Below are 27035 nucleotides of genomic sequence, written 5' to 3'. Positions count from 1 at the left end.
TTACCTCTTTAAACGCATATACACATGCACTTACTCCTATGTACGTCTAGGCACATGCAAGTCGTGATATCTAGTTATGCGTGCATAAGAGCATATATGTTGAAAGTAAAATCCTACACCTTTCATTATTGTGAGTTAAAAAGTTGTTTAATTCCCACTTCCTAACCTATCTACTTTGTCCGTTTATCCCCCGAACAAAATTTTGGCTCACATTACTCCCCTGAACTATTTTATTTGGTCCAATCTACCCTATAATTAGATTTCTCTTTTGTGTTTCTTCGTGTATGAGTTGAATTTTGAGTTCAAATTTTGTGAGTAGATACAAACATGATGCCTTATGTTAAAAAAATGATACTAAGAATTTTTCATGATTATTTTTATAGGTTAGAAATATTTAATACAAAATTGAGCTTAGATATACAAAATTGTATGAAAAGTAATCATGAAAAATTTATCATATATTTTTCTAACGTGGAGCATTATCTTATAAGTCAACTCACAAAATCTAAAATTAAAAACTCAATTTGCACACGAAGATAAGAAAGAGAAATCTAATTAGGGGATAGATTGGACCAAATAAAATAGTTTTGGGGAGCAAAGTAAGCCTAAATTTTTCTTAGAGGGTTAAGTAGACAAAGTAAATAGATGAGGAGAGTAAAATAGACTTTTTCCATCTTTTTATAAGTACGAACCTCTTGAAATAGATGAGGGTTGAATCCAAAATATAAGACGCGGTTTATCTTGTCTTTGAGTTCGGACTTTAACTTTCTAATTTCTCTTATAGCATATCACTAAAGCAATAAAAGTTTGATCATTAGGAAGTATTTATAAATACAAATCCTAACTCCCAAATAAACACTTTTGTGGCACAACATTTCATTATTGTGTTGACTATTGATCAAAGATTACAAAGTTTGAATTATGAAATACGTGCACATCTTAGATCTTTTATACGAGAGAATATAGTGGAGATTTCAGACATGATGTATCGTTGAAAAAAGATTTTTACCCTTTTTTATACACATGATTCTTATAAAGGTGAATACGATGCTTGAGTCTGTACGAGTATTTAAGTTGTGCTAACAAGACAATCGAGCCTATTTAAAACGGTTTGCATTGGAGGGGTATTTTTTTATATTGTGCATATGACGAACTAATCACCCTAACGCTTGGGATGGATTTTGCATGCCTTCTACATTCGCCTCCACCCTTGACTTCAGCAACTCCTTGACTCCCAACCTGCTGCGCCCACGGTGCAACCACCCCGCCAATATCGTGGTTGTCCGATATACCGCCATTTCTCATCGCTCCACCCACAATTTGCCAATGCTCCTCGTCTTTGTCACGATGCACCATGCCATCCAATTGTTGTCTTCTAATATATCCTCACTCCATAATACAATATCTCCTGCTCCTAATTTGCCTCACCACCTCAGGCTTCATGGCCTGTTTGGCTCCATGGTGTTAAAGTTTAACACCCGTCACATCGAATGTTTGATGCTAATTAGGAGTATTAAATATAGACTAATTACAAAACTAATTACACAGATGGAGTGTAATTCGTGAGACGAATCTATTAAGCCTAATTAGTCCATGATTTGACAATGTGGTGCTACAGTAACCATTTGCTAATGATGAATTAATTAGGCTTAATAGATTCGTCACGCGAATTAGCACAGGGTTCTGCAATTAGTTTTATAATTAGCTCATGTTTAGTTCTCCTAATTAGCATCCGAACATCCGATGTGACATTGTTAAAGTTTAGCATCTCGTATCCAAACACCCCCTCAGTCACCACCCAATCCATCGTCTTGCCGGAGCTCCCTAGCGAGCTCATCGGCATCAGCCCACCACACTAACAAGGCCGTGTATTGCTTGAAACTCGCTATGATCTATACATGTTCATCCATCCAAAAAAATTATTTATTCTGAACTTCAAAACTTTTAAAAAAAGATCTTACTTGCTTGGTACGAAGTCATTTTTACCTGTTTGGTATGTGGATGTGCATACACTAGTCAATTAGTGTCAAATATGGTTAATAAATAGAGTCATAATATATCCTAGAATTTAGGATTGAGGAATAATATGTTTATCTTACGCCTGATGTTAAGGTAACATTATCTTTTTAAACACTAGTAAGAGCAACTCCAAGAGTATCTAAAAAATTCTTCCCAAAAACTATGTATTGGGGGTTCTTCCAAAAAAAATTTCCCCCAAAAACATATTAGTCCACAGCAGATCGCTAATAAATAGCCCCTAATATTTCAAACACAGGCCACGTCATCATATTGGGCCCATCGGAAGGGACGCACGGGCGTGCGGGAATTAGGATTGGGGGAGGAACGCCAACGCTAAAATATACGCGGTGGCAGACTGTTTTTTAGCGTCGCTAAAAAATTAGGAAAGGTTTAGGTGGATTGTTGGAGTTCATTTTTGTATTGGGGTAAGATTAGCAGTCTCTTGGAGTTGCTCTAACACTTTTATTTTTAGGAAGAAATCCGTTTTCCGCCATCCAACTATCACCTCGATTTGGTTTTGACCATCAAATCGCAAAATCAGAAATCTTTGACCTTCCAACTATTAAAAACCATTCATATTTGGTCATCGAGCTGTTTTAGTAGGCGGTTTTGCTGATGTGGCTGACACATAGCATTGGGTCCACTTGTCAGCATTATCTTCTTCCCATTCATCCCCTTATCTCTCTTCCCTCTCCTCTTCCCCTCTGTCGGCGTCTCTCCCTCTCCTCCCTCTACTGTACCTTCCCTCCCATCCCCTCTCCCGCAACCCGCGCTCGGCCAAGGGTGCGCGTGCCTGGGCGGGGTGCAGCATGGCTTGCGGCAGCGCAGGCGTGTGGGGCCTTGAGGTGCAGGCCGTCGGAGCAACACGGTGGCATGGCGCTGGGCAATGGCGAGGAGCCACTTGAGCCCGGCCACCCTGCTCCCGCTCCCCTCCACCGACCTTGTCCCCAAACTCACCCTCCGCAGCCTCATCGCGATGTGCGGGTGGAGCTCCAGGCGGCGGCGGCTTGGGCGGATGGGGATATGTCGATTCCTAGCCGGTTGTTGGTCGGCGCTCGACACAGGTAGGTCAGGGTGGAACCGGTGGACAAGCTTCGGGGACGGGCGATTTGGAAATGATGGAGGGGCTGCGACGAGTTTGGCCGGCGCACGAGCTCAGAGCGGCAGCGGCAATGACGGGTGGCAAACTCACGATTCCTGGCGGTGGGGCTGCTGGCCCTTGGCTTGAAGTGGTCGAGGAGCAAGCTTGGGAGGTGGAGGAGGTTCCGGCTGAGTTGAGCCTAGAAAAAGGAGGAGATGGCGGTGGATTTGAGTGGCAGACGTGAAGGCGCTTCGGGTCCTTGAGTCCGTGATGGGCTACGCTGAGGGCCGCACCGTGTTGTGCGAGGGCGTGAAGGAGGCCGTCCCGGTGGCGGTAGGGAAGATGATGAATGCCAAGCGCGACGGTGGTCGTGGCTGCACAGCTCACGGGCGGGCGCTCTAGCGGTGGCGGCGGCCAGGAGAGAGGAGAGAGCAGGAAGGAAGGGAGAAAGAGGAAAAAAAATTGACATGTGGGGTCCACTGCCATGTGTCAGTCACGTCAGCAAAACCACCATCAAAACCACCAAATAGCAAAATTCCACCATCAAAACCACCAAATAGCAAAATTAAACGGTTTTGACAGTGAATGATCAAATATTTCTATTTTGGTGTTCAATGGTCGAAATTGTCGGCTAGGCACCCCTGGGTCCACCAGATGACTTGTACGGACCTACTCAGGGGAACGTACCCGAAACCAACTTGGACATGAAAACTACTCTATAGGGCACGTAGGCTTCGTGAACCCACCAAAGACTAGTTGGGTTAAAAGGAAACTACTCTACCGAGTTAGAGTAGGACTCTATAACGTACTCGACTAGGACTCATACGCAATCCGCCCTGTAACTTTGCTCCCCCAACTATATAAGGGCAAGCAGGGACCCCGTCCAGACAACGAACAACAGAGAACAAGATCAATACAACTAACACACATGACGTAGGGTATTACGCGATCTAGAGAACAAGATCAATACAACTAACACACAGGACGTAGGGTATTACGCGATCTAGCGGCCCGAGCCTGTCTAAATCGCGTTCCTCGTGTTACCATCGACTACTTAATTCTTGACGACACCCACCGCACAAAAGATCACCTAGGGTACTCCCTAGGTGGGTTGCCGGTCTAAAACACCGACAGAAACCGAAACTACTAAATAGCGAAATTAAATGGTTTTTGACAGTTGAATGATTAAATATTTCTGTTTTTGATGTTCAATGGTTGAAACCAAACCCTCGTTGGATGTTATTTTATCTTAACTTAAGGGTATGTTTGGGAGCACTCCACTCCAAGAAAAATTGGTCCACTCCATCAACTCTAAAAGTTTCGCAGCCAAACACGTCTAGCTCCAGCAACTCCGGCTCCAGGAAAAATGTGGAGTAGGGGGTAGATCCACGTTTTTTTGAGTACCTTAAGAGATGTTCCAAAAACCACCTTTTCAGACCTCCTCGTGGAGTTGGTGGGTATTTACCCACCATTGCCACCGGTTACACAAGATACCGTTTCATTTCTATTTTTTCCTCGCCCCCGCCTCCCATGTGGCATGGCCGCGTCGCCACACCACCCCTACCCCCTGCGGGGCTGCGCCGCTTGGAGCTTCGGTTCCCCAGCCGCCGCCACGACCGCTCGACGCTCCGGTTCCCCAGCCGCCGTTGGCCGCCCGGAGCTCGGGCTCTCTTGCGCCGCTGCGGCCGCCCGGACCTCAGGTTATCTCGTGCGGCCACGGCCGCCCCGGAGCTCCAGCTCTCCCCAGCTGCCGTCGCGACTGCTCGGAGCTCGAGTTCCCCAACCGCCGTCGGCCGCCCGAACCTCGTCCTCTCCCGCGCCGCTGCGGCCGCCCGGAGCTCGCGCACAGCCAAATCCGGCCCTGCTGCCGTGAGCTAGGGGAGCAGGGCTTCCTCTTGCACGCCGGCAATCGGGTTCTGGATCCGGTGCCGTCCTCCTCTCTGTCGGCTTCCGGCCACGGCCACGGCAGGTCGCAAAGAAGGTCGAGCCGCGCAAGAGGGGTAGACAGAGCACGGCTGCCGTAGCACTTAGCTTCTTTGAATCTGAATCATGTCCGGAGAGGCTAATTGAGCTTGGATTGGAGCCCGTTGGGACACGATTCACTCCAAGCACGACGCTGGCATCGGAGGGCAAGAGCTTAAGCGGGTTCACGGCCCTCAGACAGTCATGGTAGGTGGAGGCCGCATCTTACGGCGGATGAACGAGGGGCGTAGTGGCCGCGCGACGTGTGGATCTTGCAGCCGCCGGGACGCGTGAGGACGAGAAGAGCAACGCGGCACAGGAGAAGGACATGACCGGAGACGTAGGAGGAGCCAGGCCGGTGCATGTGTGGCTGGAGCGAGGTCGTCGGAGCGTGCCGTGGGCAACATTTTGGGAGAAAAGAGAAGGGAGAGAGAGGAAGAGGAGCGGGAGAGAAAAGAAAAACACTGACATATGGGTACATTCGTAAAGGGTAGAATAGACTATTCACAATATATTCTTATGTTTCTGGAGCTGAAACATTGCAATTAGCCAAACACATACAACAACTTCATATATTTTTTGAAATTGATAGAATAAAGCTGTAAAAAGATGAAGTTGGTGGAGTAGAGCTGATTTTCAAGATGAAGTTGGTGGAGTAGAGCTGATTTTCATTTTCATGGGGTGAAGTGCTCCCAAGCAGCCCAGCTGCCGGGAGATAAACGAGTCACCCGATCCGGCGTGAATCGACCGCGCGACGCACCCGCTTCGTCCTCATCTCCACTCCATCTCTCCCGACTCCCGAGTCTCGACTCTCGACCCCGTCCTCCATGTCTGACGCGTACAAGAAAGCCAAAGCCGGCCGCCTCGTCTTCAAGGGCGGCGAGGCTGCCTCCCTCCACAAGCCGAAGAAGCACAAGAAGAAGAATAAGAAGCCCGCCTCCGATGCCCCCGCCGACGGTGATGTCGAGGCCGCGGCGGCCGCGGCCGCGGAGGGCGCCGAAGGCGGAGGCGGTAGCGGCGCCGGCGACGATTACACCATCGACGCGGCGAAGAGGATGAAGTACGAGGAGCTCTTCCCCGTAGAGGCCAAGAAGTTCGGGTACGACCCCGCCAACGCCGCCCGCGCCGCCGCCCGCAATCGCTCCGTCGAGGAGGCCCTTGACGACCGCGTGCGCAAGAAGGCCGACCGCTACTGCAAGTGAGGTGAGGCGTTGGGAGCTAAAGCTAGGGTTTTCGTTTCGTCAGAATGAGATAATCGATCCCTTAGTTGCATATCGTTTCGTCCGAATCTGATAATCAATCGATCCCCAAGGTTGCTTTGTCTTAGTCGATCTAGTCGCCTTTTCAATTACATGTTGAGTGATTCGATTTGGGTTGCTTGGTGCTGCCATCCACTTGTGAATTTGCTCGGTGAGAGACTGGTATGTGTTCGTTTCCAGTCCATCTATGCAGAATGCAGTTCTACTTGCTTATTAATGTATATGCTGTAACCTTGATCAGTGGAAAACCTGTTGCGTGGAAAAAACAATCAAGAAATTCTGATGTTGATGCCTTGCTTGTATGCATAAAATGCTGTCCAACCAATGTTTGGGCATGGATTAGCTTCTCAAGGTTATTTGAACTTTTGAGTGCTGTTGAAATTTTGCAACAACATTACTAAGAGCCAAGTCACAAACTCATGATGGAGTGGATTAGGTCCTGTACATGGTAGTCCTGGAAATATAGATGGTAGGAAAAGCCATGAGCTGTTCAGGTGATCCTGATGTAGGGATTTAGCAGTAAGTATATGGTTTAATTGTTATCTTTGCTGTTGATAGAATGATGGACACAAGAAGACGTGCCATCGACAGCCGAGGAGCTGTGCTTTCGGCAAGACTAGGGCCACCAGCGTTAGCCCTCCGTCATGGACTCCTGTTTTACTGGTGACCACAGAATGGCTGGACTCTTGCCAGTTGTCGTGGCTAGGGTTCAGAGAGAGATTAGGCCGAAGCCGCCAAACAGCAGGGGCAGCCCATTCCGTAATTGAAATGGGCTATGGAAAACTATGGGTGGTATACTGGTATCAGTTTGGTCCACGACTATGGCCATGACCCTAGTGGGCCTTAGTTCAACTAAACCTGTCCATGGATCCAATACTATTAAATTTGGTTAATCTGGGTGGCCCCTTCTTGACTGAGCAGACCACATGTTTCCTGCATCATAGAGAACATAGGCACTGCATCGCGATTCACAGCATACATTGAAACCTCAATTATGTTTCTTACCTTTATTCATTCTGGGTGTTGTATATGTATCATGTGATTGGAGTGGTTGCCGCTCAATACCGATGCCATATTTAAGTTTTGCCGTAGTGTTAATATTTGACTAATATTTTTTCTACTTCCTCACTGTGTAAATCCATTGTAGTAAACTCACTGTAAAGAACAGGTAGTTTTCTTTCACTGTATCCTCTGCTTCAAAATTGTTAAAAGGTTATATGGCTTCATCATATAGCTTTGTTAGCACACAACGTCATATGTATGGAATAGTTTATTTCTCTTAACTGTTATTTTATGATGCAGCCTGATATCCATTTTCTACTTGACAGGTGGCTCATTCACTGTAGCTATTTGCACCAGTAATGGAGAGAGGCTCACTTGACTTAGCTCAGTGTATCAGAGATGGTATCTTTGGATAAGTCAGGCCTAGATGGTGTATTGTCATTTAGCTAGTCTCAGTACTGTTGAAGCATTTTCTTAAATGCATATGTACCAGTAAGCAGAAGGATGCTTTGCATCTGTTCTGACATGATTTTATTCCACCCTCTTTCTTTCTTGGATTGGCCATTTAGAGAATACCAGATGGTTCACACCAGTGTTATTGCATTTGTATTTGAAATACAGTTACAAGCCTGGAAAGTTTTCCTATGCAGTGCTGTCTTTTATCCTTTTGAATCGCTACTACTCAACCAGTAGCAGTAGCAAGTATATGATCTATATCTTCTAGTGGAGACATTGAGTGATGTTTACCTCTGTGTGGGTTTGTGATAGATTTCAACTGCATAAGAAGCAAGTGCTGTTGCCACATCCATCTATATGTTTGAAAATGTATGTTTGTGTTTCTTCTAGAGATCCATAGACAGACAAGTCACTGGAGGTTCATCTTATAGGCAAGCTATGGAATGAAATTAGGGGTACTTGTAGCAATCAGCTGGTATGTGAAAAGCATTTTGTTTTTTTAAAACATTTTGGAGTGGTATGTATACTTGTTGCTAATCTGATTAACAAAAATTGGAGGGATAACTATATGGATAATTCTTTGACATAATCCTAACAGATTATGTCGTCTCTCCGCCATTTATCTTAAGAACAGTTTGGATTGTATTTCTGTATAATTGTAGTAGAGCTTACTTTCTCAGGTTTGACTTGACTGTTCTGCCTGTAGCTCCTTGTGTCGTGTTGTTTAATGAGTCTGTTATGTATGTGTGCTGCAATTGTGGTCCTTTGTGGCTTCCTATCCCTTTTCTGTTGTGGGTTTTGGCCCTTGTATCCTGATCACTGTCTGCTGGTTCCCGCAGACGGTTACTTGATCTTGTAATTTGATTTGAAGAATTGAAATCGTTCAGGTGGGCTATCTTAGCCCCTTGTTGACTCTTCCAAAAAGTATTCTTATGCAAGAGAAAAGGTTTGGAGTTCATTTTTGCAAGCTTTATGATAACTACTGAGCATGCTTATTTTTAACCTGGCTGTTAGTGTAGCTGAGTTTGCAATTTATACTTGGTACAAGTTGTCTGGTTAACAATCTCTTATGAGGTGGGCATGGATCCTCACTTAAGATTGAGCTGCATGTTAATTTATTGCATCTTTTTAGTTTTCCACAATAATGTTTAAACAGTTAAACTGCGTGTTAATTTGGATACCTTTCCTGAGCAACTTATTCCATATTTACCTCCTTTTTTGGACTGTAGCTGGTCTAAATCAATTATCTCAGTTGAATGGATTTATCCTTTCACTGTAAATTTTCTTTGCATGTTGTATGCTGATTTTCTGGTGATTCGGTGATTGGCATTATTATTATCTTAAATGAATAAATATTATTATTTTGGTTCCATCAACTTATTCGCACTTTCCATCCACCATGGTTGTGACTTCAGCACTTGTCTTGACTACTTTAGCCTGGTACTGTTGTAAGGATATTGATTAGCCCATTGAACGAGAAGTTTCTAAAACGGCAAAATAGCTTTTACTCTACTTTCTGCTCAGTATGAGTGATAGGTGTTGGTGAATTGTCCTATCTTGACTTATCTTGTTTCCTTTACTAAGTATCATTTTGTTCATTTATGACTGTATTATGTAGTTGTGCTTTTGGACTAAGAAAGCCATAAGAGGAGGATTACATTGTAGATGGATGCTCAAATCTCCAGGTATCTTTATTTTTTGGCTATTATCAGCACTGTCTTTTCTTAAGCATGTAGCGCCACAGCTATCATTCTGGTGTTTATATTTCTGCACATCGTTTATGCTTTTCTAAGCAGCCAGCAATGATACTTCACCCATATGATTGCTGTTTGAGCCCAGTACAAATGGCTTGATTCTAGAGCATATAGATCTAAAAGAAAGTTTCCCTTATACTGTATGATATTTGCTGTTAGCATTGGTGATGGGACCGCCTTCTCCAGCAATTTGTATAGAATATAGAGGGAGTAACTAGTCTGTACTTTTTGTTGGTACGCATGCTTAGTGCTGGATATCCATTATCCACGCTTTGTCTCTCTCTGAAAGTTGGAGGACCCCTGTGTCCATCCATTGAGAGTGCTTTGTTGGTAGTTGTGATGGCTTCTAGCAGCATAGGTTCCCTGGACCATATTACCGCTAAAGCCTTGTTTGGATAAACCCATCCCCTCTCAATCCTTATGGATTAGAGTTGAAAATGAACTAAATTTCTACCTCGATCCCTACAATACGTACTGAAGAGTATTCCTATATATCCAAACAAGGACTAAGTTAGGATGACTTCTTTGGATCTCTTATCAAGGTCACTGAACCCTTGTTCCACATCTGAGTTGTCATTTTATCAAGTACCATTTAGTGCCACAGCTTCATTCTAGAGCATTCTAGAGCTGTAATGGGACGCACAGGCTTGCCACCCGCTATATAGTTGCTCTTTATAATATGGCATCTGTACCACATGATTCACGACTTCTGTAATGTCTAAGTTAGCTCATAGAGTTTAGACTTTAGACTCATGGTTGGGGGAGGTCGTGTGAAACATTAGAAGAGGAGCTGGAGTGAAAATTACCGAACCCTTATATTTTACTTCAGCTATATCGGTGAGGTAGCGATAACCTAGTGAAAGCTATTTTCTGCTACCATGCATGCTACATTTCTGTTTGTCATAATGTGACGCAAATTACAGCATTTTGTTGTCCTTCTGCAGCCGACCTGCTGGAGACATTGGTTTCTTTATTATTTATTCTTTTTTCTTCATCAATGTGTGTTCTGATTTTGGCTGCAGAGCTCCAGGTTACAAAGTTCTCCAATTGCAATGGCATGTTGACGCTAGAGGCTAGAAGTACTCGATTGCAGCCTTGAAATCTCCCTGGTGCACCAACACGACCACAATGGTAAGGTCCACCTGTGCAGGCCAGACTCTTGGCACTCACAAAAGATGCATGCAACCCCACAGACCTATGATGATACCATCCCTTTGCACCGACCCACTGAAGGTGCACTCTGCAGTCTTGTCCAAGAATATCCTGGACCAGAGTTTAAACGCCAGTGTCATCATTAAGTAATGATAATCATGCTACTGTATAATCTTTATATGATGGCATCCAACCTTTGGTTGAGGGAATAGGAGTCCAATTTGTCACAACTTGATCAATTTGTTATAATTTGATCTTAAGGCGATGTGACGCCCCGGTTCTACTCAGTCTCCCACTTGTGTAGGTAACTAGGACAGCTGGCGCGCTACGCCGCGCCTGTAAATGTAGCACGACTGTTCTGCGTGGATACGCTGCTGTCTGTCGTTGTAGTTTCAGAAATCCAGTATGCTGTAGAGATCTGAGCCATAAATTCATATAAGTCATAATCCTGCCAAAGAAACATACCAAAATATTGGTGGCACAATCCATAAATTCATATAAGTCATAACCCTGCCAGTAAAGTACAGTGCTAAAAGGAATCTTTAGACATTGCAGGCTAGTGTGCAAATAGCTGTGTTTGCTTCACAACCATAATATAAGTGTCTGACACATGAATATGAAATTCTAAACACAGCCATTGCATCTGCGTCCAAGTCATGGGTGACCAGTGTAAATTGTACCTTTCCTGCAAGCAATGAATCAAAGTAAATCCAGAGAATGTAAATTTGGCAAAACCGTCATCAAACAACTAAGAACAGTGACACGATCAAGTGGTCAGTTTCTGAGGCTCTGGTCCAAATGAGCTGCAAAATGTAAAATAGAGAAGAGAGAGCAAACTTTAACCAATTACACATATTTTGTAAGAGAATATGCTTCATTTAACAATTTGCATGAATAGACGCCACGGAATGTAGATTTGACAAAGAAAATGTACCTAATGACCAACAGATCTGAGCTGAGTAAGTGATGGCAAGTAAAACGGACCCTTACTAACCTGTTGATTGCAAATGTGAATTTTAGCACAACAATAAAAAGTGTCAATTTGGCTCTTCGAAAGCACATAAGAAGCACATTTTCGCAAATCATGCACTAATAAGAACACTTTCATTTCGTGACGGTATGTATTGCAAGGGCTAAGGTCAGATCCATAAAAAAGGTTGAGCAAGGAGTATACAATGTGGTAAGACCAGCATATCCAAAATTATGTGTACCTGAATTGGCCTTGGCTTTAGAATATACATGTTGTCGTTGTCAAGATTAGCGGGTCAAGACTTAGACTAGTAAATTTCTTTTATGCGCGTAAGGCTTCGGATGGTGGCATGAGAGACATAGGGTTTAGACTGGTTCGGGCAAAGGAATGCTCTACGTCCAGTATCGGGAGCTGCTCGTGTTGCCCACGTGGGATTCTGTAGTAGGGGTTACAGGAGTGCGAGAGAGGGAGCTGATCCCAGGTCTATTGGGTGTGCACTGATGCTCTAAGTGGGTGTGAGTGTGTTCTGTTGGCTTGAGCCCCCCTTGTCTCAGGCCTCGGTTCTCCTTTTATAGCGCAAGGGAGCCACCGGGGTTACAGGTGAGACCGGGTGTCAGGGGGAGTAAGAGAGACAAACAAAGCTAAGTAAAATACAACATAAGGAGGGGGACCAAGTTCCAGGGCAACCGCCCCTCGCTCCGACCTTCGGCTCCTGTCAGCACGTCCGTCGGGAGAGGGCGGCTGCCTCCAGATCCTATCGATGATCTCTCTGGTGGCCGTTGCTGCCAGGCATGATGATGATGTTCAATCTTGGCGTCTGTGCCCACCGGGGAGGATGGCCGATTCTGTTATCTTGCTGATCACCCGTGAGATGCGGACGTCGCGTCCCTGTCACGGGAGCGCGGGGCGCGAGAACGAGTGGAACGCCTTCCTGTGCCGGACGGCGCGGGCCATGAGTACCCTGTGGCGAATCAGAGGGAGCCGCGACCACTGCAGCTCGCACCGCACGGTCGCGCATGGGTACTTGTGACGGGTCGCGTTGGGAGCGCCAGCTCCTTTCTGCATGCCAGGGCCGCGGCGCATTTATGGTGAGGTCGATAGGGGAGCCCACAAGATCCGCGCCCTGATCCTCCAATCTGCGCCCGAGGCAGATATTTATCTTGTGGGTTTGAACGAGTCCGACCCCCGCGCCCAGGGTCGGGCGAGGCGGAGTTTTGCGGCGGGGGTCGGGCGCTCCCGACCCCGGTCCCCTGGGTCGGGCGAGGCGGAGTTTGGTCTTCAAGGGGTCGAGAATGTCCGACCCCGGGACACCGGGTCGGGCGAGGCGGAGCGTGGCCTCTCCCTCCCGTATTGGGCCGACGGCAGTCTTGTTACCTTAAGTGGGCCTGGGCCTTTACGTTTTGTTGTTTCCATGGGCTTGGGGAGATCGTTAATATTTCCCCCCAACAGTAGCCCCCGAGCCTGTGGTGGAGCGGGGACGCTCCTCCAGAGGCTGCTGTGATCGCCAGTATGGGATCCTCGCGGTTGATCCGGGACAGGAGGTGTTGTTCGGATGGCTTGACCGAGGGAATCAATTAGGTGACACATCCTGTGAGCGACTCGGTGCGGGAGGACTTCTTGTCGTTCCCTTCCGTCTGCGAGCCTTAAGTTGAGACCACCCGCGTGGCCTTAGGTTGCGAGGCCAGCCCCCGAGCCCCCACGCGTTGCAGGGGACCGGTCGGAGGCTAGGTCGACTTTTGTTTGTTACCCCTCAAGCGTTCGTTCGCTAGGACGGAGGGGGCGAGCCGTGCCACGCTATCCTCGTCGGGCGAACCGTGGTGCTCGTTGAGCTACTAACGGGTTGATTCGAGTGGGATCCCGGTCCCCGTTCGGGGAGGGTTCGGCTTGGGCCAAGCTGGTGGCGTACCCCAAGCTCCGGTCGGCCAGTTCATATAGTTCCCGAGTCCGTTCGGTCGGATCTGGGGGCTCGTTGCCTTCCTTCGGGGAAAAACCATGAACTTTGATGCCGGTCCGGACTCGAATGTGAGATTGAGACGCCCTGGGCTGTCGCGCGCCCGGGTGATGGTCGCTAGCGGACCCGTCTCTTCTCACCCCTCGCTCGGGGTTATCCTGAGGCGGCTGTCGAACCCGTGGCGAGCTAGCATTCAAACCTCTGGATTGTAATGGGCCGTAGGGGCGTTTTCAGCCCCATATCCCTTTTTACCTTTTGATGGGCCTTGGGCCGAATTGTAGTGGAGGTCGCGTCTTGGGCCGAACGTGGAGGATGTCGCGTGCTTGTCTTCCGGGAGACGAAATGGTGGAGGGTGCCGACCCACGAATCGAGGGAGGAGGGGATGTTTCCACTGCAGATCGTGCGCATGGTTTCCGAAAAGGGAGCGGGCGTGACGGGGGCGTACCTGGCGCTGCATTTATTGCGATAAGGGCGTCTGTTATGCTCCCCTCACGCCTTCCCTATAAAACGAGGACTTCGCCTCGCTGGTTCCGCCCGCTATCTGCCTTCAAGCCTTTTCGTCTCCTCGCACGCCCTCAGCTCTTCTGCGCCCGCTTCGTCTTCCTCCGCCCAGCGCCGCACCCTTTCTCCCCATCCCCCGTCGAGTTCTTCTCCCTCCGGCGATGGGATCCTGGGCGCGTTCCAACTTCGGCTCCTCGCGCGCCGACAGCCTCGTGAAGAAGGGCCTCCTCTACGAGAGGACGGAGAGGGATGAGTGGAGGTTCCCTGAGATGGAGGAGGTGCCAAATCCGCCCGCCGGCCACGTCGTATCTTTCGCCCACTTCCACGAGAGGGGGTTCGCGACTCCGCCGAGCCTCTTCTTCCACGGGCTCTTGCACTACTATGGGATTGAGCTGCAGCACCTCAACCCCAACGGGATCCAGCACATCACGACGTTTGTCGCGTTGTGCGAGGGGTTCTTGGGCATTGAGCCCAACTTCTCGCTGTGGAAGTACTTCTTCACGGTCAGCCTGTACCAGAAGACCGAGAAGAGGGGAAACCAGCAGCGGTCGACCCCGGTGCCGATAGGGTGCGCCGGAATCCACCTCCGCCATACCCGCGCCAAGGAGTACATGGTGATGAAGACCGCGGCATCCCACAAGGGGTGGCACCAGAAGTGGTTCTACGTGAAGAACTACCCCAACTCTGCCCTGTCGGAGTTCACCGGCCGCGTCATTGAGGTGGCGCCGGAAGTGTGGTCGTACGGCCCGGTGGAGAAGGAGAAGAAGAGGATCACCGGCTTGCTGCAGGCCATCGAGCACCTGAAGGGGAGGGGACTGACCGGAGCCGGGGTCATTGGGGCGTACCACGCCCGGAGGGTGACGCCGCTGATGCTCCGGGTCCGCTCGCTTGCCGAGATGACCCCCGGTGCGCCGATCGAGGGCTCCGTCCTTGCGACGGGTGCGCTCGCTGCCTCCGAGATCCGACAGCGGGTCCGGGAGGCACTGGAGGACAAGGACGCCGACTACCCGGCGCCCGGCCACCCTCCGATGTGCCCAGACGAGAATTTCATCGATCTGGTAAGGACTCCGTGCGCCAACCTTCTTTTTTCGTGTTTCTTGGTCCGCCGCTCTGACGCGGGGCTTTTTTGCGTTTGCAGGGCATCATGACCCGGGTCGTGGACTCGCGCCCGCCGGTGCCGAAGGACGCCGAGCGGCGGCTACAGAACCGTCTCCTTGCTGAGAAGAAAAAGTGCCGCAAGGACAAGGAGACGACGACGAAGAAGAAGAGGGCTGCCAAGGAGTTCCAGCGGCGACGACGAGGACAGGTCATGTCGGACGACGACGACAACGACGATGAGGAGGAAGAGGAGGAGGAGGAGGAGGAGTTCACCCTGCCCCCCCCGGTCTGGCGCGCTTGTTATCCGGGAACCGCGCTCCCAATCGGCCGTGGGATGAAGCGGGCAGGCCGCCTGCTCGGGACTTGGTCCCGCAAAGCTCCGGGGCCGCCCCCCGGGGGTCGGCGCGGAGCGCAGCCGACCCCCGTCCCTCCGCCTGCGGTCCAGGAGCAGAGGAGCGGCGGCAAGCGGCCGTTGCCGGATGCCCCGGGGTCGGCGTCCGGCTCGGAGGCGAAACGCCCGCGCCGCCCTTGCGCTGGAGGAGTGTAAGTGAAGTTTCTTCGCGAGTCTCGTTTCTTTCCAGGCCTTGAGTTTGTTTTCACTGATGTTGTTTGCTGTTTCGCAGCGCCGCCCCTCGAGGCCTCGTCCCGCAGCTGGCGCTCAAGAAGGTGCTGCGGGTGTTGCGTCGGAGCGATGGACGGCAAACCTCGCTGCACAAAACTACAAGAGGGAAGGGAAGGGACGAGCTACCCGGCGTGGCGCGCGTCCGAGCGTGAGCGCTGCCGGCTGCCGGCCGGGGCACACGAGTACACTACGCGCTTTGCGGCCACCGGCCACCGCGTCCGCTCGAGGCCGCAAGCTATTGGCCCATCAGCGCTTGTCAGTTTCGAAGGGAAGTCACCGAATCCTCCTCCCTCCCTCCCTCCCTCGCCGGCCAAACGACGCGGAGAACGGCCGCGTTCACGGGTGGCTCGTGCGTGGTTGAGCCTGCTATGCTCGTTCGTGTCTAGCTGTCGTAGGCCCGTCGCACTCTATCCACAGTGGATTCCAAATTCTGGCTGGGTTGGCCTAAATGCTCTACCACACAACCCTGCTCTATGGAATGCCTAACAAATGTTCAGAGCACGCAGTTTTGTCTGTTTCCTCAGGAAAAGAATCACTTCTGATTCTGAAAAAAAAAAACTGCTGCAAGGGAATCACCGGCCTGTCTCATGCTTCAAGAAGCACTTGGAGTTGCTCCCAACCGTGAAGTTTTGTCTGTTTGCTCAGTGAAAGGAAACATGCACTTCCGAATCTGCAAATTCCTGCTGCAAGGACCAAGGAATCACCGGCCTGTCGAGCTTCATGATGCACTTGAGGCCTCAAATTGCCAAATTGGGTGTGAATATGAGAATATCGCGTTGCCACAGCCGTACTTCCCCATAGTCACTGTATACATGGTCAAGCGGACACATGATTTGTTCGTGCAGTTTTTTTAAAGCCCTCAAAAGGTCTTGTTTAGTTGCCAAAGTTTGGAGGTGCCAAATTACTGTTTACATACTGTAGCACACTGTAGTGTTTCGTTTGTATTTGTGAATTATTGTCCAAACATTGACTGATTAGGCTCAAAAGATTCGTCTCGCAAAGTACAACAAAACTGTGCAATTAATTTTTAATTTCGTCTACATTTAGTACTCCATGCATGTACCGCAAGTTTGATGTGATGGAGAATCTTCTTTCTGCATAGTGTTAAAGTTGGGAGTTAGGGATAAAGTAAACAAGGGCAAAAGGTGTTCAAAGTCGACACGCGTCTGATCTGTCGATCCAACTCTTGTCTTCTCTACTGCTACCTAATCTAAACTGTAGCTCAAGATCTGAAAGCTGCTGCGCGATACAATAATCAAATCCCACGTGACGATACGCTGGATGAGCTTTCAGCTCACCATTACACGGCAACGTGATAATCGAGTGTTTATTTAAATACTCCCTCAGTTTCAAATTATAGATCGTTTTGATTTTTTAGATTCATAGATTTTGCTATGCACTTAGATATACCTATATCTACGAATCTTGAGGAATCAAAACAACAAACTTATAATTTGGAACAGAGAGAGTAGAGACATTGAATCAAACTAAACTAATGGACCCCGTGCGTCTCACTCGTCATCGTTTCCCTATGTTGTCCACGATCGCAAGCCTTTTACCTCACACACGAAAGAATGTCGAAACAAATACGAAACACAACCCTGGTCAATTATGAATTCTTTTTTTTTTGTCGGTATGGTCAATTATGCATTCTGCTAAGGCATGGGCAGAGTCGAAGGATGCCAGTATCTTCGCGGGAAACTACCCAAGCGTCAGGTTAACCGCATGTAGCAAGTTCATGCACCGGCAGCCCATGCCCATATCAACGTCACCGAAAAAATTTCCCGAACGAAAGAAGAAAAAAATCATGAGAGAAAACATCAACGTCGCTTTCCCTGTCAGGTTGGCTTCACAGCAGTTTTTTTTTTTTTTTTTTTGGCCAGGTTGGCTCCACAGCAGTTGGGCACGAGCGCATTACGAAACAAGCGTTAGCAGAAGGGGAGGAAAAGTTCGATCCGTCCGGGTCCGGATGCGGCGCTCCGTTCCGTCCTCTCTCCGCCGTATCGTGCTCGGCATGGACGGAAACTGACAGATTTGGCCGAGGAACATTAGTAGAGGGTTATTTTCTGGTAGATTTCCTCAATGGTGTCCTGGTTGCCAACCGCCGGCTGGGCGGCTTGCACTGGCGCGAACAAGTTGATGAAGTTGGCCGGAACCCAATAGCGTGGGGAAGCCACAAAAACTCGAAGCCGGGCACTCGCGGCCATGGCGAGCATAGCTGAAGAAGCTCACCATGCCGCCGTGCCGGCGAGAGCAAGGCCACCTCTCATCGCCACTACAGAGTGTGGCCACAGCCCACAGGGACACGCCCGTGCGCCGACACCCTCGCCGCCCGTGCGCCGCACATGGCACGCCATACTGTGATGGCCTGAACCTGATTGAGTGATTGATTGCTGCACAGTGAACAGGCCGTGAACCATGTCCACGGCGTTGCCCAAGGAAAAGTCCGCGGCGTGTCCCGCTCCGATGCCCGATCCCACACCCACCTCGGCTAGTAGCTGTCTCCGGCCCTGCTGCGCCTCCACCACTACAAAGCGAGAGAGCGCACGGCGTGAGCTCCCCCAATTCCCCATTTCCCCGGACGCCAGCAGGCCACGCCACCACGCTCCAACCGCTCCGGCCGATTGTTGCCGCTCGATCCGCCTGCTCCAGCGGGTGGCCATGGGGTTCGACAAGGAGGCGAGCTCCTCGTCCTCGCGGCTCGACGCGGCGGCGCCGCTGCTCCCGCAGCACGGCGGGCTGCACGGCGGCGGCGCGGGCGGGAAGCTGTCGTCGCAGCCCAAGACGTTCGCCAACGTCTTCATCGCGGTGGTCGGCTCGGGCGTGCTGGGCCTCCCCTACACCTTCTCCCGCACGGGCTGGGCGGCGGGGACGCTGCTTCTCCTCGCCGTCGCCGCGCTTACCTTCCACTGCATGATGCTGCTCGTCGCCGCGCGCCGACGGATCGCCGACGAGCACCCCAAGATCGCCTCCTTCGGGGACCTGGGCCACGCCATCTACGGCGCGGCCGGGCGCCACACCGTCGACGCCATGCTCGTGCTCAGCCAGGCCAGCTTCTGCGTCGGCTACCTCATCTTCATCTCCAACACCATGGCGCACCTCTACCCAATCGGGGCCGAGTCCCCGGCGTCCCCGCTCCTTACCGCCAAGGCGCTCTTCATCTGGGCCATGCTGCCGTTCCAGCTCGGCCTCAACTCCATCAAGACGCTCACGCTCCTCGCGCCGCTCAGCATCTTCGCCGACGTCGTTGACCTCGGCGCCATGGGCGTCGTCCTGGGCCAGGACGCCTCCATCTGGCTCGCCAACAAGCCCCCCGTGTTCGCCTTCGCCGGGCCGGCCGAGCTCCTCTACGGGCTCGGCGTCGCCGTCTACGCCTTCGAGGGAATCGGAATGGTCCTGCCGCTGGAGGCGGAGGCCGCGGACAAGCGCAAGTTCGGCGCCACGCTCGCGCTGTCCATGGTGTTCATCGCCGTCATGTACGGGCTGTTCGGCGCCATGGGCTACCTCGCGTTCGGCGCCGCCACACGGGACATCATCACCACGAACCTCGGCACGGGATGGCTCTCCGTCCTGGTGCAGCTCGGCCTCTGCATCAACCTCTTCTTCACCTTCCCCGTGATGATGAACCCGGTGTACGAGGTCGCCGAGCGCCTGCTCTGCGGCAAGCGCTACGCTTGGTGGCTGCGCTGGATCCTCGTCGTGGTCGTCGGGCTCCTGGCGATGCTCGTGCCTAACTTCGCTGACTTCCTCTCGCTCGTCGGGAGCAGCGTCTGCGTCGTGCTCGGCTTCGTGCTGCCCGCCGCGTTCCACCTCAAGGTGTTCGGCGGCGACATCGGGTGCGCCGCACTCGTGGCCGACGTGATCGTCATCGTCATCGGGATTGCGCTTGCGGTGTCCGGGACATGGACGTCGCTCGTTCAAATCTTCAGTTCTTCTTCCAACGTGTAAGCATCGACAGTTTTCTCACTTTGCTACTGCATTGGGAACGCTCAATTGTACATTGGTTCGAGTAGATTGATACCCAATTCAGCCGTGATGTTGATTTGGGCATGCTTGCATTGCTTGAAAATACGCAAGGGCATAGACAATTGAAATCTATAAGCTTTAGTTCAGATACAGGTTCCAATTGTAACTTGTAGCAAATCCACCGGTGTGTCCTATGTGATGTTGTAAGAGAAAACGAAAGAGGAATCGAATGGGAATGCCTGTAAAAATGCACGATTATGTTCCAGGAACTATGTTATGTAAGATTTATTTTTAAGGTGTTTGTAGTACTCCTTCTGTTTCAAATTGTAGGTTGTTTTATCTTTTCTATGTTCATAGATATTATTATGCATCTAGACATACGCTAAGTGCATAGTAAAAACTATGCATCTAGAAAAATCAAAACGGAACGACCTACAATTTGAAACGGAGGAAGTACGTTTCAGGATATTTGTTGTCTCGTTAATTTCTTGACTTTGTGCGTGGTTTTGGTTTCTTGGCCGTAATTTTGAATGATTCGTAGAGGACTAGAGGTTGACAAGTGAGAGTGGTGTAACAATGCTGGCCTGGGCTTATGTTTAACGGAAATGTTGTCGTGCACTTCAAAGAAGGAAAACTTGAAGAATTTGGCCACGTCAAAAGAAGAGCTTTTTTAAGAAAGAACTCGCTGGGTCAAACGAATCGACAACTTCACTGCAGAAGGAAAAACAAGCGGCTCTTATCCTTCCCTTCGTTGCCATCAGCTGACAAAACAGAAAACTGCTTCGTTTTTCATCAAGTTTTCATGGCTGCTCTGTCTCTGAGCTGCTCTTCCTCCGTGTTTCTCCAAGACAACCGGAGAGCAGATTCCAGGCTACTCCTACCCTGGGGGCTGGGGCCTGGGCTAGCATCTTTCCCGGGCAAGAGGAGAGTGACATGTTTGGACATCATGAGATGTCCACCCAATGGAGCGAGTTGCCGAGTTCCGTAGCCACCCGGAGGGCTGTTTCCCTCATGGAGCTCGGTGGCCTGGGCCCCGTGACGAGGATGTATGGCCAGTTCTTTTGCTCTGAGCTTTCTCTCGATGGGTTTATCCATCTTCGAATTGATGCCAACCGTAATTATTCAAAAAAAAAATTGATGCCAACCTGTTGTCGGTTATAACTTGGTTCAGAATCCAGATTCTTCGATAGATTGTCCTGATTCCATGGATTTGCATCTGTCTTCAATCTTCAGCTTGCAAAGATATTACGAGAAGAGTTCAGAGCAGAGCATCGTTACCGTTACGCGTCGTACTGAGTGGGGACGGACTCCTGAGTCCAGACTACAGATTTAGTCCAGACTACGGATTTAGCACATGTACATCGAATGTTTGATGCTAATTAGGGGTATTAAATATAGACTAATTATAAAACTAATTGCACAGATGGAGTCTAATTCACGTGACGAATCTATTAAACCTAATTAGTTCATGATTTGATAATGTGGTGATACAGTAATAATTTGCTAATGATGGGTTAATTAGGCTTAATAGATTCGTCTCGCGAATTAGCACAGGATTCTGCAATTAGTTTTATAATTAGTTCATATTTAGTCCTCCTAATTAGCATCCGAACATCCGAGGTGACACTGCTAAAGTTTAGCATCTAGTATCCGAACACCCCATAAGACTAAGGAGGTGTTACACCCCACTAAAATTTAGCGCATGTCACATCAGATGTTTGGATGCTAATTAGAAGTATTAAATATAGACTAATTATAAAACTAATTGCACAGATGGAGTCTAATTTGCGAGACGAATCTATTAAGTCTAATTAGTCTTGGACAATATTTCGATTTTTAACGTTCCACGCGGGGCAGGTTGGCGGGCCTATTTTGCACCGCTAGAGCCTGGCCCGTGACACCGTACAGGCTACCGAACAGGCCTACGGCTACCAAACGGCACCTACGAGTCTCCCCAAACGGATGGATACCTCTCCAAAGTGGGAGATGATGGATCGGGTCGTGCAAATTTGACAATCGGTGATTCATGGGCCAAATCTTCCATACAAATCTGCTCACGAAAGCCCACGTATCCGTCAAACGCATGTTTTACTGGCGCTCGCGGCTGCGGCCACGGCTGCCGCCGGCTGGCTACGGGCACCCTGGCTTGGCTCCTGGGCCAGAACCAGAATTCCATCCGAAGGGAACCCGCCTCTGGTGATACCTCCGCTAGCGCTGCCTGTGCCTCGTCAACCAACCACCCAACCCGGACAAATCCTACGAGGCCGCTCTCCCGCGTGGCTGGGGGCCTGGGGCTGCCGGCCCGCCGCTTCCGGCATCGCCGCGGAGCTTCTCGCGGTCCCGGCTGGCTGCTCGTGGCAAACGAGGTGAAGAAGTTGGAAGTGAAGACAGCCAGCCCTACGGGACCATGCGGTGTTTCTTAGGCAAAACCACTCTGCTTCTTTACCTGGCAACAGACCCCACGAACTGAGTACTCGAGGACACCTCTGCTGACAGGAGATACCAACATTTTGGAGTCTCAAAAGCATGGCTGGAGCGGTGCCAAGATTTATAGCCTGGATAATGGAACGATTGAGGATGCTTTCCCCAGTTGCTGGTGTGATTACGAAGGCATCCCTTTGTTGATCAAGGGCCAAAAATGAGATCTTTTGGCCAGTTACCCATGCTCTTTTTAGTTTTTTTTTTCCTTTCATTATGCTACTTCATGTCCCTTGCTAGCTTTTCTCAAGGCCAAAGATGAGATATTTTCTTAAAGAGTTCCAGGGCTCAACCCGTGTCCAATTGCATTGCACTCGGGCAAGATCCAAAGATGAGATCTTTCGAGTGAACCTCATTTGGAATCGATCAGCACGGTGCTCGTAGACTTCAAGTCCAGGCGTTAATTCAAATTGAAGTTCAGTTTTTTTAACCCACAGATTATGTCTCTTTCTTCTCCCTCTTTGAGCATCTAGTGAAAACAATCCAAAACCACCATAAGATTGCCATGTGATCTGACTATGAGCGTGCATGCCAGGTCTGCCAGATCAACCCTGAACGATCAAGTAGCCAACAGAGCCCATTGGAAAATGGCAGATGTGCACAAGATCCATTGCCAGATGGAAGTAAGAGAATAGAAGAAGTTTGAAGCTTAGTCTTTTTAGCTTTCTTTTTCTTAGTTGCTTGCTTTCTTATTTTTCTTTATTCCTCATGTTGAGGCATGATGTTGAAGCGTGAAATTTAAGTACTCGTGTATATCCGATCTTAAACGTTTAAGATCGGATAATTAACTAAAAAAATAGCCAACAGAGCAGATATTGTGCGGCTCAAGCTCAACCCTCGTCCTTGCGTAATCCAATGGAGACCACGGCAATCTAGTAGACCATGACCACCAGTACAGTCATCTATCCGGTTCCCTCATATCCAAGATGCAGGCTACCCACGTGGAGGAGAGATGCGGAGGATTAGATCTGAAACTTGCTGGGACTGACGACTGACCGACCGACCGACCATCCGTGGCCGGTGACGTATCCGTCCCACAGGCCACAGCGTGACAGCGACCCATCCGACTGTTTTTTCTTGAGTTTTTAGTCTCAAAGTGTGGTTTTGTAGGTAGAGATTATATATTGCATATGTGATGAAAAATATCTTATCACCAGAAGTATTTATATGGGCCATCAAGAGGTCAGTCGGTCCAATAAAAATTTAGTTGCCCTATGTACTATTAATTAGCGCGGGACCAGTGCATATGAATAGTGCGGGTTGACGGCAGCATGCATCTCCTCACCTGCATGCAAACGCATGCAGGTTGTTTTTTTCTTTCCACATTCATTTGTTTTGATTTTTTTTATTTCTGGACTTTTTTATATATTCAATTTTAATTCATATATACTTTGTTCTTTATATCTTAGTTATTTCATCTTCTATTTTTCTTTTTATTTCTTTTTCATTAATTCCTTCTAATTCTCTCGCATATCTTTACATCCTTGACTAAGGCTAAGTTCTTGATAAGGTTGAGTTAGCCTTTTCTTTTTTTTTCTTTGTGTTTGTTCATTTTTCTATTTCTTTTTGTTTAATGTTTTCCCTTTTAATTATTTTTCTAGATATATATTATTTTCCTTTTCCCTTTCTTTTTGATTATTATAATTCTTATGTATATATTATTTTTTGTTTATTTCATAATTCATATCATCAATTTTTGTATTTATATTAATAAACACATGACCGACTTTTCCCATGATGAAATTATTTTGAAGAGAAATTTAATGTTAAACTATAATTTTATTTTCTTTTCTTCTCCTTTGTTTTCTTGTGGTGCCTTTTTTCTATTTATTATATATTATTTCTTTATGTTTTGTTTCATTTGGTATTATAGTTTTATTTTATTTTTTTCTTTTTAGTTCTTGTTTCATGCATGTTTCTTCCATTATTTTTCTATTTTAATGGATGAAAATAATGTTATATGTTAGTATTATTTATTTCATGTGTATAAGTTTTTATTCGGTGAGTTCATATAATTTGTTCTAGGTGTATAAATACTCATTTCATGGGTTCTGCAATTTGTTCGAGGTATATAGATTTTTTATTCTGTGAGTACATATAATATGTTAGGTGTGTACAACTATTTTGTTGCATGAGTTCGCATAATTTGTTTCAAGTGTTGATATTTTTGTTCTTTGAGTACATACAATTTGTTCGATGTGTATATATGTTTTGTTCCTTAAATTTGTATAATTTGTTCAGATGTGCATATCTCAGTTTTTTTAAAATGATTAAAAAATAGTGATAAATAAAATTCATTCAAATATAGTCAAGTGGGTCTTGTTTTGAAAGTTTTATTTCAAAAAATCCAATGGTGCAATCGGAATTTAATTTGGATGTTTCGATTGAGATTTATAGCTTTTTAGTGTGAAACATTTCTTTGCATATGGGATGACATCATCAATCACATGCAGGCAATTCTCTCTTCGTGAGCTGACACTGTTGCATGTGTATAGCAGCTTTTTAATCAAATGTTCGTGATGCTCAATCTTTTTTTTTATTATACCATTTTTTGTTCGTCATGTTTAATTTTTTGTTCCGTAGAAAATACTTATTTATTCATGATGTTCAAGTATTTGTTCCCAGTAGTCATAATTAATTAATCCTTATCTAAAAAATATTTTTTTAAAATATTCTCTAAACATAGTTAAGTAGGGTCTTGTTGTAAAAAATTGAATGATGCAATCAAAATTTAATTTGGTTAATTGGTTTAAGATTTATAGCTTTTTAATTCTGAATTTGAATGCTCGTGGGTTTGCATGGATGCAGATTTTACAGAAGCAACCAAGATGCGGAAACAATCTAGCCAATAATTACTAGGCTGAAAAAGTGGCTCACGGAGGACGCGTCCTCGCTAATTAGAAGGTAACAAACGTGGATTTGTCACATCTGACGACGTATAACCGCGCTCGGTTTTGTACGATACAGGTTGCGAATATTGATTTAGTCTCAAGCACACTATGAAAACATGGTTTGGTCTCCAACACATGGCACCGAATAAATTAATCCTTTTTGGCTGAGAAGGGTAAAAAGACCATTTTGCCTCGGGCCCACCTGTCATCTTCTTCCTCTCCCCTTCCATCCTCTCCTTTCTCTCCCGCCGGCGCTACTCAGCTCTCGCCGGCATTGCTCCACACCGACCACCGCCGGCGTGCTGTTGCCGGCTATAACCCGCCGCCAGACGCCACGAGCCGTGCTTCCCAAGCTCCCCGCCGCTGGCCACTGCAGCAGCAGGTTCTCTTGCTCGCCACGCTCTTCGGACACAGAACGGATTAGAAGGAAATGGACGGCGGCAGCAAGAAGCAGAACTGCCGGTTCTCTCCAAGTTTGCCGTGGCTGTCTTCGCCATCGCCGATGCGCAAGACCCGTGCCGTCAGCGCCTTGGACTGGGAGCCACCGGCGTTGGCGTCTCGAGGTTTGCGATGTGCATTAGCAACCGCTCGTGCAGCCTAACCTAGCCTAGGAAGGCACCTCTGCGGAGGCCGGCGACGGGAGCGTGAGCGCTACGGTCACGTACCCACGTGAAGGAGCCCCAGCGGGAGCGGAGCAGCAACACATGACATGAACGAGGATGGCGACGGGAAAAAGAGAGGCCGACAGAGAAGAAAACATGAAGAGAGAGGTGAGGAAGAAGATGACATATGGGCTCTGTGCGGAGGGCAAAATAGTCCTTTTATTAATCATTTTTCTCTGAAATAATTACTTTATTCACTGCAGTGTGTTGGAGATCAAATCATGCTTTCATAGTGTGCTATAGACAAAATCAATTTGGACGATGTGTTCTGCTATAAACAAAATCAATTTTGACGATGGGCTCTGTACTGGATCCTACTTTAGCGATATCCGTGAGACAAATTCCCTTTTTTTTTTTCCTTCGCGATGTCCGCAGCTGATCCAGTCCTACGCCGGCCTCACCGGTGCCAACCTAATTAGTATCTCTTAGCGTAAAAGGAAAGAAAATTCGAAAGAGAAACCCAAACCATCTCCTATTTCTATGTTAGCCAACCTAATCATCAGCTGCTGACTCTTCTCTTATCCGACTCTTCGTAATAGCAACAATAGATAGCATTGGAGATAGTCCGCTGGACAAATTAGCTTTAGAGATAACACGTACAAGCCGAGATATATCTCTTAGATGACATGTATAGACTATAGTCTTAGTGTCTTAAGAGCTAAGCAATAAGAGATAACCTTAGAAATACTTCATGGGAGAAAAGTACTCCCTCCGTCCCAAATTATAGGTCGTTTTGACTTTATTAGATTCATAGACTTTGTTATGCACTTAGATATACCCTATATCTAGATGCATAATAATATCTATATATCTAGAAAAGTTAAAACGACATATAATTTGGAACGGAGGGAGTATTAGTTTTAGTAATATCTATATGTATAGCCGTACAGATAGAATCATCTGTGGAGGCCCAAGTGCGCTGGCACAGCAGTTGGTGCTCGACAAATCTGGCCCCGGCGGATATGCACAGCAGCAAACGCTCTTCAGAGACTGCCGCATCAGGCCCCTCCAGAACCAGCAACCACTGAATTCGCTACGCCTGCAACAAAAGAACCAGCCCCAGTACCTCGTCTAATGTTTAGCACCTTCCATAATCCACTGCTGTAACTGTAATTGCTTCGGTGGCACGTTACCCTTTGGCCTTTGCGACCTGAGTACCTGACAGGCTGACACAAGGGACCTCACGAGGAAAGGCAGCACCGGTGCATCGT

At 48.1% G+C, this 27035-nt stretch overlaps 2 protein-coding genes across 6 annotated transcripts; both read left to right on the top strand.

Annotated features, from left to right (window-relative positions):
- Positions 1-5729: 5729 nt before the first annotated feature.
- On the top strand, positions 5730-17232 carry LOC117864392 (uncharacterized). 5 transcript variants are annotated; one of them, XR_011898882.1, is made up of 3 exons: positions 5730-6265; positions 9398-9464; positions 10556-10972. XR_011898882.1 is itself a non-coding variant. In XM_072295455.1 (2 exons), exon 1 carries the CDS (start codon positions 5890-5892, stop codon positions 6262-6264), a length of 375 nt encoding a protein of 124 aa, XP_072151556.1. In that variant the 5' UTR covers positions 5730-5889; the 3' UTR covers position 6265; positions 9398-10972. The 5 variants fall into 5 exon arrangements, 4 of the variants coding, with proteins under 4 accessions (XP_072151556.1, XP_034604372.1, XP_034604371.1 ...); XM_072295455.1 differs by having other exon boundaries at positions 9398-10972; XM_034748481.2 differs by lacking the exons at positions 9398-9464; positions 10556-10972 and adding an exon at positions 6880-7331.
- A 734-nt stretch (positions 17233-17966) lies between these two features.
- On the top strand, positions 17967-20101 carry LOC117865389 (amino acid transporter AVT3B). The gene has a single exon (XM_034749579.2). The coding sequence runs from the start codon at positions 18246-18248 to the stop codon at positions 19773-19775; it is 1530 nt and encodes a 509-aa protein (XP_034605470.1). The 5' UTR covers positions 17967-18245; the 3' UTR covers positions 19776-20101.
- The last annotated feature ends 6934 nt before the right edge of the window (positions 20102-27035 follow it).

The sequence above is a fragment of the Setaria viridis genome, chromosome 7 (genome assembly GCF_005286985.2).
Source record: "Setaria viridis chromosome 7, Setaria_viridis_v4.0, whole genome shotgun sequence".
NCBI lineage: Eukaryota > Viridiplantae > Streptophyta > Magnoliopsida > Poales > Poaceae > Setaria > Setaria viridis.
Note: the sequence above shows the minus strand (reverse complement) of the source record. Positions and strands in the feature narration are given on the sequence as shown.